This window comes from Bufo gargarizans, chromosome 3 (genome assembly GCF_014858855.1).
Source record: "Bufo gargarizans isolate SCDJY-AF-19 chromosome 3, ASM1485885v1, whole genome shotgun sequence".
Classification (NCBI taxonomy): Eukaryota; Metazoa; Chordata; class Amphibia; order Anura; family Bufonidae; genus Bufo; species Bufo gargarizans.
In genome coordinates, this window is record NC_058082.1 from 95,913,427 (window position 1) to 95,935,714 (window position 22,288).

Sequence of the window (22,288 nt, forward strand, 5' to 3'; positions counted from 1 at the left end):
AAAGGGACACTAAACCATAATCCAAACAAATGAACAATTAGGAAAAGAACAGACAACATGTAACAATCTCTTTATTTCTCTTGCTCCTCTCCTGTCCTACATCACAACTGCAGACTATAAAAAATATAACAGAAAATCGGAGTATTCTTCTTTTCGGATGCAGCATGTGTTCTCCCTATCTGATGCTAGAACATGTGAGCCAGGAATGTTAGAAGGAAATGGCTGGGTTTAGATTCCATACTTTGTCTACACAGTGAACGTGGCCATTTTGTTAAAAAGAATCTCCCTTAGTACCAGTAGTAGTAGTAGTAGTAGGACAGATTCCCATATTTGCCTTTCAGGTTTGCAGAAAAGCTGGGTAACATAGCATGTTGGAACTATAATGGTGACTACTGAATACAAAATATACCTAATAAATCCCCTTTCTTGCTCCCAAATAATATGACACCACCCCATATTGTCCTTTCAGGATCCCGGGAAAGCTGGGTAACAGCATCAGGAGCTGTAATGGGGACTACTGGATGCTCAATGTACCTAAAAGAAAAGCCCATTCTTTCCCCCAAATTTTGTGATATTTGCCTTTCAGGATCCCAGGAAAGCTGGGTAACATAGTGGAATTGTAACAGGGAATGCTGAATATTAACTGTACCTAAATATATACCCCTTCTGGCTGCCAAATTGTGCCATATCTGGTCCCAGCGGTCGGACTCCCAGTGAGCATACAGTTATCACCTATACTGTGGACCCCTTTAAGAGGCCAGAGATACTGCAGCCGTTATCTGTGCAAGGAAAAAACAAGACATAACAAGTACGTTTCCCTGTATATTGGGACGCCAATGTCCAGAAATTTTTCGGATAATCCACAGCTTGTTATTACAGCAGCATAGTAACACTATCACATTGTTATTCATGGCGCTCTTATATTGCGCCTCACAAAGAATCCAAATACACTGATTGGCAAAAAAAATAACGTACCCAGGCAGAAATGTAAGCGTCATGGCAGGCCTTCCAACCGGCATTTTTCAGCAGGGTAAGGCTACTTTCACACTTGTGTTGTTAATTCCGGTACTGAGATCTGGCAGAGGATCCCAATACCGGAATTAAACGGATCCGTTTAGATTTTGCACATCAGGATGCATCCGTTCCGTTAGGATGTGGTTGTGTGAAATCAGAATGGGGAAAAAAAAAATGGATCCGTCACCCATTGACTTTCAATGTATTTAGTGATGGAGCTCCTTTAGGCTCCTAAAAACGGACCCGTCATCAGTGACTTACCTTGTTTTCAGTACCGGATCTGTTTTTCCCCCCGTTTTTATGTCCGGTCACAAAACAGAATGCTGCCAGAACAGAAGATATCCTGATGCCTCCTGAACAAATCTCTTTCCATTCAGAATGCATGAGGACAAAATGGAAACGTTTTTTTCCCCGGTATTGAGATCCTCTGCCGGATCTCAATACCGGAAAACAACAGAGCAAGTTTAAAAGTAGCCTAACGCTCGTCCGCACACAGCAAGGGTTTCACAGGAATGTCAGACTGCAACACTTCCTTGGCGGCCCAATCGAGCATTTATGGGACCGGTTATGGGACGCCAGCTTCGGCAACCTACGAGTGTGCAGTATCTATGGGCCCAGCTGCAACATTTGTGGGCAAATATGCGGCAGGATGGGATACAGAACCTCCATGCCCAACCATATCTCAGCTTGAGGCTAGAGGCGGCCCAATAGGGTCCTCTATAAACGTATCCTTTTGATCTAACATTGTAATCACTTATATCTATCACCATTACATTCACACAAGTCTATTTTTCATCTTAGAGAATATCAGTATGCGCCCCATGAGGCTAAAAAGTGACAAGAATGGGGTTTCAGCGTGGTTGTCACTACCCTCTCTCAAGTCGTCAGTGTGGAGGAATGGATATCTCTTCCTCTGCATAAGATGTTCTCAAGCTTGGAGATAAAAATAAAGGAGTCCTAATTTGTCAGCAGTTTTATGCTGCCCTATCTGAAGTGACAGAGGACTTGCCCAAAATGTTGGGTTGCTTTCTAGAATGAACCAAACTGTATTGAGCAGCATCACCGCAGGCCGACTGCTGTAGTCCACTCGATACAGTGCCCGCGCCTGGGAGTCCTCATATTTATGAGCAATCAGAACCCCAACCCTTGCCAGTGATTGACAGCTCTCTTCCGATAGCAGTCAGTGGTGGGGAGAGGGGCTGGATTGACATGTCCTGAATTAATTGTGGTCTATGAGAATTGGCCATTTTTCACTGTAGATTTCTCAGTCTACTGTAACCACACTGAACACTATTGCTCTTCCCAACCAAAATCTCTAGGCTTCCCTCACCAGCTTTTGATATTACTCACACCAGCACAGTAGTAACAATATTAAGGATGATATGCGTGTTGCATACTTTTTTTTTTTTTGCGGATCCATTGTAACAATGCCTATGCTTGTCCGCAAAACGGACAAGAATAGGACATGCTCTATTTTTTTGCGGGGCTACGGAACAGACAGCACATGGAGCGTTGTCCGCATTTTTTGAAAAAACTAAAGAGATACGGAAACAAAATACATTTGTGTGCATAAGCTCTTAGGGCTCATGCACACAACCATATTCAGTTTATTTGTAGCCCATATGCGGAACCATTCACAGAGTATGCACACAGAGTAACTTCCGTTTTTTTTCCGGATCCATTGAAATGAATGGTTTCACGTACGGTCCACAAAAAAAACTAATGGACACGGAAACAAAATACGTTTGTTGTGCATGAGCCCTTAAAATCACTGATCTACAACTATATGTATTGGGGAACGAGATGTGAATTTGAATGTATACCATATGTAGATACCTCATAAAGGCACAGGCATCCAGCAATATTAGTCGGGAGTCTAACAATTTCAGTCTCATTCAGATTTGAAAGAACATGCAGAGAGGCATTTAACTAAGAGATGTCACCATTTCCTGATCGGTGGACGTCCGACTGTGGGACCCCTGATGATCTATTTGCATGAATGGAGCTGTGCTGCAGTGCCCTGCACAGAGGGGGGTTGTTAGCGCCATGCCATTTCTCCAAAGAGTCGCTTTAAGCCGAGAAGGAACCAAAACAATGAAGAACAGTAGAGTAAAGGGATAGCACACAATAAGAATTACCTTGAGCGTCTCCTCCTGATGTAAGTACTGCAATAGCTTTGCCAATTCCCAGAGTCTGGGCATCATGGTGCTTAGATCCTCGCAACATTTTCTTATCTGTAAAGCAACGACAATCCTTGCATGAAAGCAGATACTGACAGCCTGAATCCTTCCGAGCAGCCTGCGGAGTGAGGCAGGGAGAAGGATCCTGCGGTGTTTTGTAAGTCACAGTATCCTTCAGAATGACAAGTGAAAATGTCGCTGCTACTTTCTATGCAGAGTCAGCCAAACATAATCCTCCATTCATACCACGCAGCTTGTAAGGTTCAAATAAGCAAATAATAATGAAGCTGTTGACTAGTCCACAGCTACATGAATATGGCGGTAGACTGCATATATCAATACACACAGACAGACACTCACTTAGCATTGCAGTGTAAAATCAATGCCTGTTTATCTCAGTGGTGCTATAATAGTAAGGATTTTTAATAAAGATTTAATGGCTATGTATTTTGGGAGAAAAAAAAAAAAAAAGGAATCCTGTAATCATAGCGGCCGCATACTTACCAACCATGGAACAACCAGACTGGGACCACCCACTTATGGGCAGGACTTAAATAAGCCCTGCCCATTTTTGGCTCAGGAAATCCCAAATTTGTAGAGACCGTCTCTGAAAATTAGGCCTCTTGCACACGAACGGATTGCGGATCCGCAATACACGGGTGCCGTTCCGTGGGCATTCCGCATCACGGATGCGGACCCATTTACTTCAATGGGTCCGCAAATCCTGAGATGCGGAATGGAAGCACGGAACTGAACCCTACGGAAGCACTACGGAGTGCTTCCGTGGGGTTTCGTCCCGTACTTCTGTTCCGCAAAAAGATAAAACATGTCCTATCTTTTTGCGGCATGGCCGGATCGCGGACCCATTAAACTGAATAGGTCCGCGATCCGCTGCGGCTGCCCCACGGACTGTGCTCGTGCATTGCGGCCCGCAGCACAACCACGGGGTGCACACGTTCGTGTGCAAGAGGCCTTACGCTGGGTTCAGACCTGAGCGTTCGGAAACGAGCGCTCTGTATGCGCGATTGTACGGGCGTTTACAATCGCGCATACAGAGATTGCCGTTCACACATTGTCGCGCGTTCCCGAATTTCTATGTGCGGGAACGCGCGACAAACGCCCAAAAAAAAGCTCAAGCACTTGTTTGAGCGTCGGGCGTTTTACAGCGCGATCGTACGCGCTGTAAAACGCCCAGGTGAGAACCATTCCCATAGGGAATAATTGGTTCTTGCCTGTTGTGCGTTTTACAGCGCGTAGGAACGCGCTGTAAAACGCTCAGGTGAGAACCCAGCCTTAGGGATAGCCCCTGCAAAATCGGGACTGTTGGCAATTATACAGCTACAGAAAGCTGTGATAAATCATTCTCCAGCCCTCTGACCTCTTATAAAACCATTTTGTAAGCTAATTTATATGCAGACCAAAGCTGAACTTTAATTGGGGCACAAATTAGCATAGAAGATGGTTAAGGAGATATTAGAGACGGGATGGAGAGTAAGCAATCAGGCTTTCTGCAGCTACTAGATATTGTGAAACATAGAAGCTGCAAAAGCCAAAACAGTGCACTAGGAACCTATTACAAAAATAATTTTTAGCCCAAAAGGTGTCCATAGCCTTTAAAGATCTTTAATATAACAGGACAGGAAAAACTCAACTTGTCCCATCAATGTTTCCCCCAACAGCAGACCTCAGGCAAATATCTGCAATTAGATTGGTGGCAGATTACATTAAAAGTGGCTGCAGTGGCCTTAATGGCAAATATGAGCCATCAGCAGTCACTACTGTAAATTCAGTAATCCACCTGTGTGCCACTAGTGTTGCCCTAACTGCAGCCTGTGCCATACAGACACAGAGCATAATGTATTAGCATTCAGGAGTATGCGAATATATTTTAAGTATAAAATAATTATGCAATTATCCCTTAATGGAATTATAAAAAAAACAAAAAAACACCACAATAAAATTTTATAAAACAAATTAAATAAATAAATAAAAAAAAATCACAAAATAATAGTTTTATTCATAAACAAATTTCATTCTGCAAACACATGTAAAAGCTAAACAAAAACAAAACACTTATTAGGTATAAACAATCGAAATGACCTGAACAACTCATTTAACAGGTTATTCAGTGTGAAATATGTACAGTGTAAACAATAAAGTAAAAATTAAAAAAAAGGCAAAAATCTATTTTTCTAATTTATGAAGTAATTTATATGTACCCTCAAGCAGCACAAAAAAAATGCAATTTCTCTTGCAGCAATGTCAATGAAAATAAACAAAATGATGGCTGCTTAAACATGGAGAGGTAAAGCTGAAAACAATAGCTGGTCCTTAAGAGGTTAAATACACCTGGCTGCATTTTTGTCTTTGAAGGAACAAAGAATCAGTCATATTGAAATCCAATACACCCAACCATTGTCTGCCTCCTGTGCAGAACTATGTGTCTCCATAGTAATAGACTACAGCCAAACCTGTGTGTAGTCTTATCCTGTAGTCACGTGTTAATCCATTACATCTGCTCCTGCTACCACCATCGGTGGGCTTGTCAGAAGCAGGGATCAGACGGAGAGGGGTAGCATATGGCTGCAAGATGAGACTACACAGGTTCGACTGTAGTCTGTATCCATGGAGTGTACACACAAGCTAGCAATACATTTTTATTCCAGACTATTTGTAAAGTTGCTTTATTATTTTATGTGCATTGGTGCACCTAATCTTTAAAGGGGGTTTCCCATAGGTGATAAATGTATGATCGCTGGGGTCTAGCCGATAAAGTCCCCACCAATTCGAAGAACGGGTGTCCTCTCGGTAAACATGCCTGACCACCGCTCAGCTATCTCCAGCAGTCCTATTGAAGTGAATAGAGCGGTGGTCACACGTGTGCATCACCACTCCATTCACACTGTTCTCATAATCAGTGTATCCTAGAGGTCGGATTCCCAGGGATCATACACTCATCACCTATCCTGCGCAGGGAGAGATGTCGGCAGGCGTTTGGGAAAGTGCTAGGAAAAACTTGAAAACTTTTATTTTGTGGAATAGAAGTTCAGTAAAAAACCATTAGGGCTGTTTCACACGAGCGAGTCTATAGCGGGAATCGCGCTCCGTGTGAGTGTGATCCTCTGCTCTGCACATGCAGGAGCGCACTGCATTATCATGATTTATAACGCTATGTGCCTCTGCATGGCCTTTTTTCCACAGAATCATAGTGACATAAAGCGGTCAGTATGATTCTGTAGAAATAAGGTCAAATAGATCATGATAATGCCGTGCGCTCCTGCAAGCCCAGAGCATAGGATCACACCCAAACATGGAGCGCGATTCCCGCAATGGACTCGCTCGTGTGAAACAGCCCTTAGAAGTGTATGGAAAGGATAGGGAGGAATTATTTCACAGTATTGAAGCAGAACAGGGTCCAGTAGGGGAGTGTACAGCCTGGGTAATAGGAACAATTCTATTGCACCTTGCTGCTCCGACTGGGGATCCAAATTGCAATTATACTGCTGCTTTCAGGTTTGCAATAGATGATACCAGGCTTGGACTGGCCCACCAGGGAGGCGGGGGCTTCCTCAGTGGGTCCCCAGTCTCCTGCGCCCAGAGATAAAGACTGAGGAGTAATTACTCTCTTGTTTCTCAGGAGAGATAATTCTTGTAGCCACTAGGTGGCAGTATCGCACAGCGATGCAGCCTCCTACTAGTGTAAATTGTACTTGAGGCCCCACAGTATCTTCTAAACGTCCCCGCTGCTGACAGTGAAGGAGGAGAGAACATGTCTGTCCATCCTTCTGCCCTTTCTGCTGTCAGAAAACTGGCTGTTGGAGAGAAAGACTCCTCTGCGGTGCTGGGCTGATTTGTCAGGTGTGTGACAGTAGTGAGCTGTAGGAGACTGTAAAGAGGAAATAGGGGATTTGTTTATAGCAGACACAGATCTATGAATGTGTGCTGCTCTCTGCAGAGTTCAGAGGGGCATTGGGGGGACTCTGCCCTAGGTCCCCCCAAAGCCTCTGCTTTTGGTGCACCCCCATTAGTGCCACAGCTCCAGATGTCCCCCAATGCCCCACTCTAAATGCACCACTAATATTGCCTCTTCTCTAGTTGCCCCCCTAATACCTCTGCTCTAGGATCACCACTATTACCCTGCCTCAGGCGACCCTAATGCCTCTGCTTTAGGTGCACCCCCATTAGTGCCCCAGATCCAGATGCCTCCACGCTAAATGCACCACTAATATTGCCTCTTCTCCAGTTACCCCTGCTCCAGGATCACCACTATTACCCTGCCTCAGGTGACCCTAATGCCTCTGCTTCAGTTATGACACTCCGTTTGTGTCCTTTGCTCACCATTGCTCCTCTAGCACCTTTGCTTGGGCTTTGTTAAAGGTTATGACCTGCAAAGGGGGTTGTACTTATGACTGAAAAAATGTGCACATTGCGTCACATTCTTCAGTATTGACACAAATGGTTTACATGGTGGCAGTGATGATATTCCGTATTTACAGGCATCACTGCTGCCATGTAAAGAGATACTGGTGGAGTGGTGGAGGATTGAAAGAGGTTGTCCAGGTTTACAAGTTATCCTCTCCACACCATAGGGCATAACTATATGACTTGTGGGGTCCGATTCTGCGACCCCCCCACTGATTCCAGGAACGGGTCCTGTTCCCCCTTTTTGATGGTGTGGCAGGCCACACATATGCGCTGCTGCTCCATTTATTCTCTTTGGGACCACTGGAAATAGCCAGCGCTGTACTCTGCCATCTCCAGCGACCCCATATAGAATGGATGGAGAGGCAGAGCATATGCTGGACCTGTCACTCAATCAAAAAAAGGGGATTAGTGGGAGCTCCAGCGTTCAGACCCCCACGGATCACTTAGTTATCCTCTATCCACAGGATCAGGTATAAGTAGAAAAGTGGACACAGGTCCTTTAACAGGCGAGCATTTCTATTTTAGTTTGACACATATTTTAGGCCAGATTTTTTATTTGACTTTTTTTTTTTTACACCCAAAGAAAACCTTTAAAGATAGGGAATGTGAAAAGGTCCAACAGCCATGACACAACAGGTGATAAGTGTCTGATTGATAGGGGTCTGACTGCTGGGACCCCCATGATCAAGGGAATGTGGTCTTAAGACTCTTGTGTACATAGATTGGCGGTAATGTAATTGGGTCTGACAGTGGGTGTTTCAGCAGTCAGACCCCAGCAATGTGATATTTATCACCTATCCTGTAGATAGGCGATAGGTCATTATGGTAGGACAACCCTTTTAACCACTTCACATCCACTCTATGGGTGGATGTTTATCTCTGAACAGACGTTCTGGAACGTCCATTCAGAGATGGCAGCTAGTGTTGAGCGAACTTGTGTTTTAAGTTCGGCATCTAAAGTTCGGGTTTGGGTTATCGAAGAATCGAGTTATGGATTCCGCTACCACGGACCATAATGGAATTTAGAATCCATAACGCGATTCTTCGATAACCCGAACGTTAGATGCCGAAGTTAAAACACAAGTTTGCTCAACACTAATGGCAGCTGCACGCTGATCGTGCAGCTGCAGATCGGGTTGCCCGCTGTCAGTGACAGCAGGGCAACCCAGAGAGAAGGCAGGGACAGTTCCCAGGTGTCCCTGCCTTCTAGATCGGTTTATACACAGTGCTCAACAAGCGCTGTGTATACAGACCAGGAAGCGCTATGCACTTCCTGTCCCGGCCTGGTGGTCATGTGACCGCCGGGGTCGAGAGAGTGCAGTTGCTGTCAGGTCTTCCACAGACCTCGATCAGCCCTACACTGAGGCTGTACAGCTTTGTATTCTGCTGTCCAGCCTCTCTGAGGGCTGTATTTCCCCTGTAACTGGGGCCACTATGTGAGCCCCAGTTACAGGAGAAATCAATAGTGAAAAAAAAAAAGTGAAGTTAAATGTCCCCCAGAGGTCTTGTATGACCTTATGGGGGACGCAAAGTGTAAAATAAAATAAAAATATAAAAAATGAAAAAATAAACGTTTCACATGTAAAAAATAAATAAAAAAAATCCCCAATCAAGTAATAAAAAAAGGTTAAAAATAGAAAAAAACAAAAACAAAAAAAAAAAAAAACATATTTGGTATTGCTGTGTCCGTAACGACCGGCTCTATAAATATATTACATGATCCACCCCGTCTGATAAACACCATACAAAATAATAATAAAAAACAGTGTCATAAAAAGCCATTTTGTCACCTTACATCACAAAAAGTGCAAATCCAAGTGATCAAAAAGGCGAATGTCCCACAAAGTTATATATTCTAAAGCTTTTTTTGTGTGTATTACTGGCAAAAAAAGTATTATTTGCCATTGTGTGGTGAAGTGACAAAATTGCAGCCTTTTTTGGGGTATACTATTTGCCTTTTTATTTACTTATTTTATCTAACAGTATGTCAGACAGAGAAGTGACAGAGGCCTAAATGTTTCTGGCGCAGGCACAGGTCGCAGCAGAGTAAGGGGGTGTGGCAGCAAGGGTCTCTTCGAGAGGCCTGAGCTCCCGGTGTCATCTAGTGGTCGTGTCTTGACCAGCAACCCAGCGGTTCTTGAATGGTTGACTCGGTTATTCACTTCATCCCAAGTGACATCGGACACCCCCAGCCAAGAGTCGGTGGGTTCCTCTGACACAACCCTTAGTTGGCATGGCCCGGGAGCAGGCCCTGTGCCCTCACCTGTCCTCAACCTGCCTCTGTCCTTTTCTGTTCCCTCAGCCAGAGAATTATTATATGCTGTGGGCTCAGATCCACTATACAGCGAGGACGAGCTACTAGAGGATAGTCAGCAGCTACGCCCAGCCAAGATCTGGAGGAGACACCCGGCGCTTCTTTCGGCAGGAAAGTAGTGATGAGGAGAGTGGCGTGGGAGCTGGTGTTGTGAGCGTTCAGGCTCCTGGCTCAGAGACCGTTGAGGAGGACATCAGTGACGTGCAGACAGTACTCGATGACGATATAGCCGATCGCAATTGGGAGCCGGGTGACGAAGGGGCTTCATTATCATCTGGAGAAGAGGGTGGCAGCTTGCACGTGAGGCAGTGGTGGAGCCAGCAAGTTGGTAGCGTGGCCAGGAGTCAGCATGGTGGCAGCAGTGGAAAGTTGGGAGACAAACGTGCCCGGGGTAGACCTCCTGCTTCGCAGGAGTCTACCTGCCCATTAAGTAGTGGTGTAGGGGTTCACGTAGGCAGCAGCAGTAGCAGTCAGTTAGTGCTGAGTGTTGGGGGTAAAATCACCAACTTAGTGGTGTGGCAGTTTTTTGTTAAGCCGCCCGAGGAGGTGAACATGGCCATTTGCCGAATCTGTGGACAGAGGGTGAAGCGTGGCTAGGGTGCCGCTGCATCACCCAGCAGCACGCACCCGATTTCAGGCAGTCAAGGCTCCACCACCTCAGCCGAAGGGAGCTGTCTGTCCATCCCATCATCTACCGGTCCTGATGCTCCTGCTCCTAGTCAGTCATTCGTTCAGCAATTGATCACCGAAGTGATTGCCAAGAGACAACACTATGCGTGCACTCTTCCAACGGAGCATAAGCTGAACGTGCTTTTGACCAAGTTGCTGGTGCTGCAGTCCCTCCCTTTCCAAGTGGTGGACTCTGCACCTTTCAGAGAACTGATGGCTTGTGCCGAGAGTCCGTAGCCGTCATTTCTTTGCCAAAAAGGCAGTACCAGCCCTGCACAAATATGCAGAACAGAGGGTGGGCCAGTCCTCGAGCCTGTCGGCGTCTGCCAAAGTGCACGGCAGCTCCGACGTCTGGAGCTGTAACTACGGTTAAGGACAATATATGTCCTTTACGATCCACTGGGTAAATGTGGTTCCTGCGCAGCCAAACCAGCAAATTGGCCAGGTGATGCCACTTCTGCCTCCACGTTCTCATGCCGTTGGTCCTGCGACAATGTCCGCCTCTGCCTCCTAATCCTCCACCGTGTCGTCAGCCTCCACTGCAGGGACAATGTGCTCCTCCAGCATACCTTAAGTGCAGGGCACGGCGGTGTCATGCTGTTCTACACCTTGTTTGCCTGGGCAAACAGAGTCACACAGGAGAGGAACTGCTCCGTGTCTTTCATCAAGAATTCGAATCCTGGATTTCTCAGCGACAACTCAAAATCGGAACCATGGTGACCGACAATGGGAAGAACATGGTGTCGGTGCTGCGTCATGCACTCTGCATGGCGCAAGTGTTCAATCTGGTTGTCAAGCGGTTCCTGAAGTCTTCCACCCACCTGCAAGACATCCTAAAAATGGCCAGGAAACTTTGCATGCACTTCAGCCACTTGTACAACGCCAAGCACACCCTCCTTGAGCTGCAGTGGCAGAAAGGCGTCCCCCGATAAAGGCTAATATGCAACGTTTCCACCCGTTGGAATTCCACCCTCCATATGTTGGACCGACTATACGAACAGAGAAAGGCCATAAACGATTTCTTGATGATCCAAGCGGAAGGGAGTACTCCCCTGTGTAACTTTGATGTCAGCAAGTGGCTGCTCATGCGTGACACCTGCCGTTTGCTCAGGCCCTTTGAGGATGCCACGTTATTTGTCAGGACTACGGGATGAACAACGTCATTCCACTGCTTCATATCCTGGAACAGATGGTGGTCAATCTGGCCGGTCAGGGGACTGGAGACGTGGCGCCTATATCTCATGAGCCTGTGGGGGCTGAACTGGAGGAGGAGAAGGACATTGGAGCACAAGCAATGTGTAGCGAAATGGGTAGTTTTTCTACACAGGTGACAGGAGAGGAGAAGCAGCCAAAGAAGCAAAAAGGGAGATGACCCAGGCACACCGTGGCAGTATGCAGTGGAGATGGAGGCAGGGAGTCCCTCCGAGTCACTTGCGCAAATGGCCTGCTGCATGCTTACTTGCTTGGGTAGTGACAGCCGAATTTTCACCATTCGGCAAAGGGATGACTTCGACTTCTGGCTCTCCACCTTGTTGGACCCTCGCTACCGGTCCAAAATGGGGGCCTTTTTTTTTTTTTTTACACCCGCTGAGAGGGAGGACAAACTGAACTACTATAGAGACATCCTATGTAGTCAGTTGGCCACTGCCTACATAGGAGGTGGTGGCATACTTGGACAGCACCCTGCCACCTCACACAGTGGCGTACACAAAATCCATGGGGCCCCGGTGCGAAACTGATCCATGGGGCCCCCCCAACCTGCCGCAAGAATTTACTTGGGCCCCCTGGATTGGGATTAATAATGCTCCGTGCCTCTCTGTGACCTTTTTACTACAAAATCACAGTGAGATAAAGTTGTCACTGTGATTTTGTAGCAAATAGATCACAGAGAGGCAAAGAGCATTATTAATCGTGTTAATGCTCCGTATCTCGGCTGTCCGGGACGGGGCATGGCTCTCTTTCAAGCAGCAGATTACCCGCACGGCATCCGCTCCTGTGAAAGAGCCCTAAGCCCAATAGAGCCCTAATAAAATCTGGTCCTACCTCACCCAGGGTGTCGCTGGGGTCGGCGTGTAGTCCGCTGGATCCAGAACAAGGTCCCTGTGGTGATAGAGAAAAAAGAATAATCACATAAGGAAGGGATGGTGACTGCCTCTGTCAAATCACCAGCAGGGGGCGCTGTGCTGGCCTGTAACACTGAGCCATGCCAATGTATAGCATACATTTCCCCTAAGTACTACTACACAGTACTAATGCCCATCTTATGGACCCTCACAGTAATTAAGCCCACCTTGTGGTCCCTTCAAAATAGTTATGTCCTCCTTGTGGCCCCTCACAGTAGTTATGGCCAGATATATGCCCCCCTCACAGTAGTTATGTCCAGATATGTGTCCCGCTTACAGTAGTTATGGCCAGATATGTGCCCCCTCACAGTAGTAATGTCCAGATATGTGCCCCCTCACAGTAGTAGTAGTAATGTCCAGATATGTGCCTCCTCACAGTAGTTATGGCCAGATATGTGTCCCCCTAACAGTAGTTATGGCCAGATGTGTCCTGCTTACAGTAGTTATGTCCAGATATGTGCCCCCTCACTGTAGTTATGGCCAGATATGGCCCCCTCACTGTAGTTATGGCCAGATATGGCCCCCTCACTGTAGTTATGGCCAGATATGGCCCCCTCACTGTAGTTATGGCCAGATATGTGTCCCCCTCACAGTAGTTATGTCCAGATATGTGTCCCGCTTACAGTAGTTATGTCCAGATATGTGTCCCGCTTACAGTAGTTATGGCCAGATATGTCCCGCTTACAGTAGTTATGGACAGATATGTGTCCCCCTAACAGTAGTTATGGCCAGATATGTGTCCCTCTCAGTTACAGGCAAAAAACTGAATAGATACAAAGGGGGCAACATGGATATATATACAGGGGCCCTGTGTGTGTGTCTGTATATATATATATATATATATATATATATATTTTGCCCCCTCTGTATATAGGGCCCCTATGAAGGATTTGCTGCAATTCCCACTGTGCCAGATGCTCCCTGTGTTATAAAAAAAAAAAAAAAAAAATAATAATCTTACCTACTCTGAACCCGCCATCTTGTTCATAATCCAGTCTTCTGGCGTGCGTCGGCCGCGTCATCCCGTCAAGCAGCGTGATCCCGCGAGACCTGGTGCGAAGGTCACGGGTCTGGAGCGAGGCACTGGCAGCAGCCCTGGATGGAGGAGGGGCCGCCGCGTAAGTTACTTACTGCGAGTGTGCAGTGCTGCACCACCGGCCAGGCATAGAGGCCGGGGCCCGACCGGCCATATACTATTAAAACTTTTAAAATCTGCGGGCCCCAGCTGCCTTCTTGGGTACAGCACTACTGCAGGGGCCAGGGGTCCACAGGCGGCCGGGCCCCCTGGAGTGCCGGGCCCAGTCGCAACTGCGACCGCTGCGACCCCTGTATGTATGCGCCTGACCCCACATTGAAGATCCGCTGGACTACTAGGCAGCCAAACTGGATTTGTGGCCGCAATTGGCCGAGTTTGCCCTGGAAAAGCTGTCCTGCCAGGCCAGTGGTGTGGCATCAGAGCAGGTGTTTAGTGCGGCGGGGGCCATAGTTACCCTAACGAGAACTCGCCTGTCCACCCAAAATGTGGGGAGACTGACGTTTGTCAAGATGAATCAGGCATGGATCAGCCAGGATTTCCACCCACCAATGCCTGATGCATCAGATTAGATCATCCATGCTGCCTCACCCAAACCTTGACAAAAGAGACCGGTTTCTTCTGGCTACCTGCCTCAGCTACTATTCTGTTGCTGCCACCCACCTGATGCCAAGTGCTCCTTCTTACATCCACCATCATCAGCGGGTACTGTTATTGCCACCCACCTCCCCACTCTGTCACCGGGTCACTCTATGGTCTCCTGATGCTGCTGCCACCTCACCACTCAGGTCTCCCTCCTCATGCTGCTGCTGCCACCTCCACACTATGTCAACTTGCCAGTCTGTGGCCTCCTCATGCTGTTGCCACCTGCACACGATGTGACTGGGCCACTCTGTGGTCTACTCATGCTGCTGCCCCCTTCACACTATGTCATTATGCCATTCTGTGGTCTCCTCATGCTGCTGCTGCCGCCACCTCCACACTATGTCACCTTGCCAGTCTTTAGCCTGCTCATGCTGCTGCCACCTTCACACTACTTCACCTTGCCACTCTGTGGTCTCCTCATGCTGCTGCTAAATCAACACTTTGTCACTGGGCCACTCTGTGGCCTCCTCATGCTGCTGCCACCTCAACATTATGTAAATGGACACTCTGTGGTCTCCTCATGCTGTTCCCCCACCCTCCCAACTCCATGACTGGGACACTATTTTGCCTTTTTGGACTGGTTGACATCATCATTTATTTGACCCTTCTGATCTGTCAGAAGGAAGGAAAAATAAGACGCACAACGTATCCCGTCTGTGTAGCAGCTGTAAGGCCTGTGTGGTCCCATCAGAATTGGCTTATGATTTGGAAGCCAAAAGCAGGAGTGGGTACAAAACACAGAAGACATGCAAATATTCCATTCACGTGTCACCTCTGTTTTGGATCCACTCCTGTTTTTTTTTTGGGCTTTAGCAATACTGATGGATTACTGACCAAATGCTGACCCAGTGTTACTGCAAGGCACAGTGTTCTACTAAACAGGCTCTCCGTAGCCAGGAAATAGCTGTTTAACGTTATTCGCCGCAAATAAATTCGGATCGAATCAAATCTTTTGGGAAAATTCAGCAAACCGGCCGAATTGAATTTTTGAGAAATTCGCTCATCTCTAATTAAAATGCAAGAAAAACACTATAAAAATGTGGTATGCCTGTAATCATACTGAACCACAGAATCAAAGTTACAGGTCAGTGTTATTGCATAGAAACGAAACCCACAAAACTGTAGTAAATTGCATTTTTTTTCCAGTTCCACCCCATTTTGAATTTTTTTCCCACCTATGTAATATCGAATAGTGTGATTAGAGAAAAAAAACTTATCTTGCAAAAACAAGCCCTCATACGACTATGTGAATGGAAAAATCAAAAAGTTAGGGCTCTGAGAGTAAAACATTTTAAATAAACAAAAACAGAAGGAAAATTGCTTAGTCAGGAAGAGGTTAAATGCTGCAGTTGTATGCTACAAGGTCACATGACCAAGCTTTGTTCTGTGCAATGTATGGGAAGGCCATGTCCAGGATGAGCAGCAGCTGCAATATTTATAGGTGGCAACGGGCAGTGAGAGGGGATCTCCCACAATATACGGTCTATGACCAAATTTCTAGTTAGAGCTACAGTAAAATATATGATTGTCAAGAAATTAGAATCATAAATTAGGTTTCTAAAGAATGTTTTTTGTTGTAAAGTTAGAAATTAACAACAAGCAGTCAAAACTGATAACATTTTTTTTTTCATCTTACCAGTTCTTGTCTCACTGGGGTTTTCAGTGGTGAAGATCTCCTCTTCTAGACTACCTGCTAAAAAAAAGCATAGATGTTCAGAGTCCAGACATGTTCTCTCCTAGGTAATCTTTTAAAAATAATCCCTTTCTTGAAAGACTTTCTAGCCTGATACCAGTTAAGTTATCATTCTACTTGAGATTGCAATTATCACAATTGCAAAACTGTTAAACGAACACAGACTCCAAGCAAGAAACCACGGTAAAAGTGCTGAAGCAGATAATAGACGTTATTCAAGAAGGTTCACGCCTGGCAGTAGAGACAAAGAAACCAGCGCTCAGTAATCTGGTCAGGCACAGCAGAAAAGGCAGCCAAACATTGACATTGAAAGATTATGCAGCTCATCAACACCTAATAATTAGTAATATAAAAAAATAAAACAAATGATCTGTGTCCTCTTGAATTTGACCCAATTTCTTTCATAATTAAAATGAAAACGGATTCTGAACAATTTACAACACACCACTGTTCAAGCGCTTGTCTCATCTCAGAAGCTGAAGAAACCCAACGAGCCTGAGAATGAAGGGGCATTTATCAGTGTCTTCATGCAACTATTGTGGCATTAAAAAGTTGCACACCATATTGGGGCTTTTTCACCTTTAGAAAAAGTATCGAGAGAAGGGGCAGGGCTTAGCGGTAAAGGCCAATCACTGCCCACCAGATTAACTATAGCTCAGCTGGCCCCTGGCTTACATAGATTTGAGTTTCTAATGCATGGAGTGTCACGGATGCACCCGATTTATTTGTCAGAGATGCGCCTGATTTATTTAGATGCATCTGCTTCTTAATAAATTAGGCGCATCTTTCTCAAGTGTACAGAGGATCAAGACTGCCAAAAGGGAATGCCAGTCTTAATAAATGTCCCCCAAAGTGTCATCAGAAATTGACCTGTTGTTTAAACCATCTTTTTATGATAAACATATTTTTATTTTTTAGAATTTTTGGCGATTTTGTTTTTTAAAGCAGCTCTTTTACCAGGATCAACCCTATACAACCAAGCATATAGCTTGGTAGGGTTGATGAAGCGGATTAAAATGGTACCTCTAGGTACTAGTGTTCAGGAGAAATGTCAACTTTTATTGATATGCAAATGAGCTATTGGAGGAAACTAACGCCTCTTCCCTTAAAAACACCCCCCCGCCTCCCCTTAGACTGACAGTGCTACCTTGCATCTGTGCACAACGCCTTTGGCTGCTTACGGTTCACGTCAATTAACTGTAGTGGCAGCGCCTTCATCTTTGGCTGCTTCTAGAATAGCGAATATAAATACTGCGCATGCGCCGTTCACGTCACTGTTCAGCTTCATCAACCCTACCAAGCTATATGCCTGGTTGTATAGGGTTGATCCTGGTGACAGAGCCGATTTAAAGGAAACCTGACATCACCATAATGCCCCCAACCGCGAATAGCACCTTAACGCTCAAGTTATCTTGTCTCCAATGCAGTCTTTTGTTGTGGGATCTGATGGCCAAATTTGCAGAAAAACACCTTTATTTCCCCCAATCTGTGTACCCAAATAAGCAAGGGGATGGGGGCCTTCATGCTTCAATTCAAGCTTGCCCTGCCCCCTTCCTGCCTCCTTCACTCTCAACAGACAGCTGTTATTTCTTTCTTCAGGCGCAATGTGACAAATGTCCTGCGCTTGTGCCATCCTCATTTGTTTCTGGCGCCTACGTAGTGCGCAGACTTCAGGGGCACATTGGACGGGCGCATACTGCAGTAAATGGCTTTCAATAATGTTGTCCAGCATTAGGATAAAATCTAAGATTTTCTTTATTGAAGACACAAAGGATCACAGTGATACATACTCGGGAGACAGTAACCCCGACTCGTGTTGTCGGGGGTGCTGTCTCCCCAATATGTACTGCTGTGATCCTTTGCGTCTTCAGTAAAGAAAATCTTGGATTTTATTGTGATGCTGGAGAACATTATTGAATGCTGTTACTTGCTTAAATCTAGTAAGGATGTGCACTGAGATCCTTGCAGGTGCTGACGGCACAGGCGAGCTGGAACTTCAGTCAACGGCTGAATAATTCTGCCACAAAATCCACATCCTGAAAGCTATAATTTTTTTATTTTTTCATCAACATAGTTGTAGGAGGGCTTATTTCTGGCAGGTTAAATTTGGATTAGATACATGGGGGTCATTGTTAGGTCTCTGGCGGCCATGTGCGATTGAGTCACAGGGAGCAGATGGGATGACAGTGTGAGGCCACTCAGCATTAACTGTGTCACCTAAAAGGCGTAAAAGGCCCGGATTGGGGATGCGGAACATACCCGTTTACCAACATATACCATTACAGAGCATTGAGTTAAGGGGCTAAAGCCAGAACACTTTGATTACATTAAAACTTAATATGAGAGCCAATACAGCAGTCAGCTGATCTCTGCAAGTCCAGCTCTACAGACTACAGGTATAAGGCCCCTTTCACACGGGCGAGTTTTCCGTGCGGGTGCGATGCGTGCGGTGAACGCACTGCACCCGCACTGAATCCTGACCCATTCATTTCTATGAGACTGTGCACACGAGCGGTGATTTTCACGCATCACTTGTGCGTTGCGTGAAAATCGCAGCATGCTCCTCTTTGTGCGTTTTTCACGTAACGCAGGTCCCATAGAAATGAATGCGGTTGCGTGAAAATCGCATGCATCCGCAAGCAAGTGCGGATGCGGTGCGATTTTCACGCATGGGTTCTAGGTGACAGTCTATTCACTGTATTATTTTCCCTTATAACATGGTTATAAGGGAAAATAATAGCATTCTGAATACAGAATGCTTAGTATAATAGTGCTGGAAGGGTTAAAAATAATAAAAAAGTTAACTCACCTTCTCCTCTTGTTCGCGTAGAGGCCGGTCTGTTCTTTAGCTGTGGGCTGAAGGACCTTTGATGACGTCAGATCACATGCTCCATCACCATGGTGATGGACCATGTGATTGGAGCATGTGATCTGACGTCACCTCAGGTCATTCAGCCCACAGCTAAAGAACAGACCGGGATCTACGCTAACAAGAGGAGAAGGTGAGTTAACTTTTTTATTATTTTTAACCCCTCCAGCACTATTATACTAAGCATTCTGTATTCAGAATGCTATTATTTTCCCTTATAACCATGTTATAAGGGAAAATAATACAATCTTCAGAACATCAATCCCAAGCCCGAACTTCTGTGAAGAAGTTCGGGTTTGGGTACCAAACATGCGCGATTTTTCTCACGCGAGTGCAAAACGCATGACAATGTTTTGCACTCGCGCGGAAAAATCGCGCATTTTCCCGCAACGCACCCACCTCTTATCCGGGCAAAAAACATGACGCCCGTGTGAAAGAGGCCTAAAGCGGTGTATGATGGTGAAGCTGCTGTGAACTTTGCATTTCACCTGTTGCGCCCATAGAGCATATGAAAAGGAGAGGAAAAGTGGATTTCTTGTCAGTCCATCAGCAGACACAGGTAGCTTTACAACAGGTAAGACTAGTAGCTCAGGCGCTTGCCACATTCCCTAAAGAGTAGCTGTTGTTTATTTGTTTTCATAAATGAATAGTACAAATATAAAAAAAAAACTTTGTCATATATCTTATCAGAGAAAGATGCTTCCTTCTCCTCTTATCAGACTCATCTCCTGCTCCCTTCACTAAATCTCCGCTCAGATCTGTCTTCAGTGAATACTGGCTGCCAGATCAGAAGGACCAGAAGTCTGTGGAGAGTGGAGGGGAGGAGGGAGAGGCTGCTGCAGACAGGCAGCGAGAGACTGACACAGAGACTGCTGCTTGCTAGTAAGTGAATCTAAGCGGCTTAGGTCTGCTGTATAAGATCCTCTGTTACTGATGCTGCTTCTTTGGGTGTGCTACAGTGGATGCTGGATGCCCTGCTTGTCTATGAGTAATGTATGGGCAGATGTAATGCCAAATAGTCTCCACCACCAGCTCAGAAAAAGAAATCTGTATTAAAGATAGATCGTTAAGACCGTTACAAAATGCCAGGTACAATTCACATAATAGCCAGAAATAGTGTAATTCGTAAGGTACACCAATATGGCAGCTTCTTCTGAAAAATTTACTCAAGAGTCAAGCGCTGCACTAAATGATGTGCCGTACTGAGGAATAAGAATTGCATGTAAACTGCACATTTGTGTGCCAATCAGTGGTGCAACAGTATTAGTGAATAGACCACAGGGTGTACACGTCACGTACACAATTTACTAACATTGCATGTTTAGCTACTGCATTAACCAGTTAACACGTAAAAGAATGTAATAATAATTCTATACATTACCTTACATAAGGCTACTGCTACATCAAGATTAAATGAATGACGATCCTAAAATACTGACCAGTAAAGTGATTTTTTCTTTTGTTGAGCTGGAAAAAGGCGAAGATGAGGTAGATTCCTAGTGAGACGCTCACCGAAATAAGAAGTTTGATTAAAACCCTATCAAGTTCAATAGCAGCACACATAGCCCGTGGCTGCATTCATTGGCTCATTGATATTTATAGCAGCAGTTTTGAAGCCAGCAGCAGCTGCTGGAAAAGCCCCTCCTACTGGTGAGACGGGGCATAGCTGTGATATTGGGAACATGAGTTACATGCCAGGCACAGCCAAAATAACCCTCAAGCACAGCAGCCATCAAAGTGATACAGCATTTTTCATCAATGCTGGAAAGCAGAAATATTAGAACCTTTTACACATTATAATCTATATATAGATAGATAGATAGAGAGAGAGAGAGAGAGAGAGAGAGAGAGAGAGAGAGAGAAAGATGCATACAGTGCCTTGCAAAAGTATTCACCCCCCCCCCCCTTGACTTTTTTTTGTATTTTGGTACATTACAGCCTTAAGTTCAATGTTTTGTTAATCAGAATTTTATGTGATGGATCCAGAACACAATAGTCTAATTCCTTGAACATGTCTTAGGCTACTTTCACACTTGCGGAAGAGTGATCCGGCAAGTAGTTCCGTTGCCGGAACTGTCTGCCAGATCCGGCAAAACGTATGCTAACTGATGACATTTGTAAGACTGATCAGGATCCTGATCAGTCAGAAAAATGCATTGAAATGCAGGAGCCATCTTTGCGGCGTCATCCAGAAAAAACGGATCGGGCATTTATTCTTTTCACCTTTTTTTGGTCTGCGCATGCGCAGACTGGAAGGACGGATCCGGCATTCCGGTATTTTGAATGCCGGATCCGGCACTAATACATTCCTATGGGGAAAAAAAAAGCCAGATTCGGCATTCAGGCAAGTCTTCAGTTTTTTGGGCCGGAGATAAAACCGTAGCATGCTGGGGTTTTATCTTTTACCTGATCAGTCAAAAAGACTGAACTGAAGACATCCTGATGCATCCTGAACGGAATGTCCCCATTCAGAATGCATGGGGACAAAACAGATCAGTTATTTTCCGGTATAGAGCCCCTAGGACGGAACTCTATGCCGGAAAAGAAAAACTCAAGTGTGAAAGTACCCTAAGTTGGTGAAGTGAAATGAGAAAAATATATAAATAACACCATTGCTTAGAAATAGAAAACAGAAAATTGCCATGTGCGTATGTATTCACCCCCTTTGTTACGAAGCCCATAAAAAGCTTTGGTGCAACCAATTACCTTCAGAAGTCACAGTTAGTGAAAGGATGTCCACCTATGTGCAATCTAAGTGTCACATGATCTGTCATTACATATACACACCTTTTTTGAAAGGCCCCAGAGGCTGCAACACCTAAGCAAGAGGCATCACTAATCAAACACTGCCATGAAGACCAAGGAACTCTCCAAACAAGTAAGGGACAATGTTGTTGAGAAGTACAAGTCAGGGTTAGGTTACAAAAAAAAAAATATCCAAATCTTTGATGATCCCCAGGAGCACCATCAAATCCATCATAACCAAATGGAAAGAACATGGGACAACAGCAAACCTGCCAAGAGACGACCGCCAACCAAAACTCACGGACCGGGCAAGAAGGGCATTAATCAGAGAGGCAGCACAGAGATCTAAAGTAACCCTGGAGGAGCTGCAGAGACTGGAGTATCTGTACATAGGACGACAAAATGTATGGATGAATGTGCTCTAATCTGATGAGACTAAAATTTTACTTTTTGGCCAAAGAAAACGCTATGTCTGGCGCTAACCCAACACATCGCATCACCCACAGAACACCATCCCCACAGTGAGACATGGTGGTGGCAGCATCATGCTGGGGGGGGGGGGGGGAGAATCGGGACTG

At 45.5% G+C, this 22,288-nt stretch overlaps 1 protein-coding gene across 3 annotated transcripts in view; it reads right to left on the minus strand.

The window, feature by feature from the left end:
• PFKM (phosphofructokinase, muscle) overlaps positions 1 to 20,541 on the minus strand; it is an 82,855-nt gene extending 62,314 nt beyond the window's left edge. The window contains exons 1-3 of one of the 3 annotated variants that reach the window (XM_044284528.1): positions 20,405 to 20,541; positions 16,040 to 16,096; positions 3,153 to 3,248 (exon numbers count right to left, since the gene is read on the minus strand). In XM_044284528.1, coding sequence (XP_044140463.1) covers positions 3,153 to 3,248; positions 16,040 to 16,096; positions 20,405 to 20,528 — 277 coding nt within the window. In that variant the 5' untranslated portion in view covers positions 20,529 to 20,541. Of the gene's footprint in view, positions 1 to 3,152; positions 3,249 to 16,039; positions 16,097 to 20,346; positions 20,365 to 20,404 lie in introns of those variants that run through there. The other 2 variants (XM_044284529.1, XM_044284530.1) reach the window with 2 other exon arrangements.
• Positions 20,542 to 22,288: the final 1,747 nt, after the last annotated feature.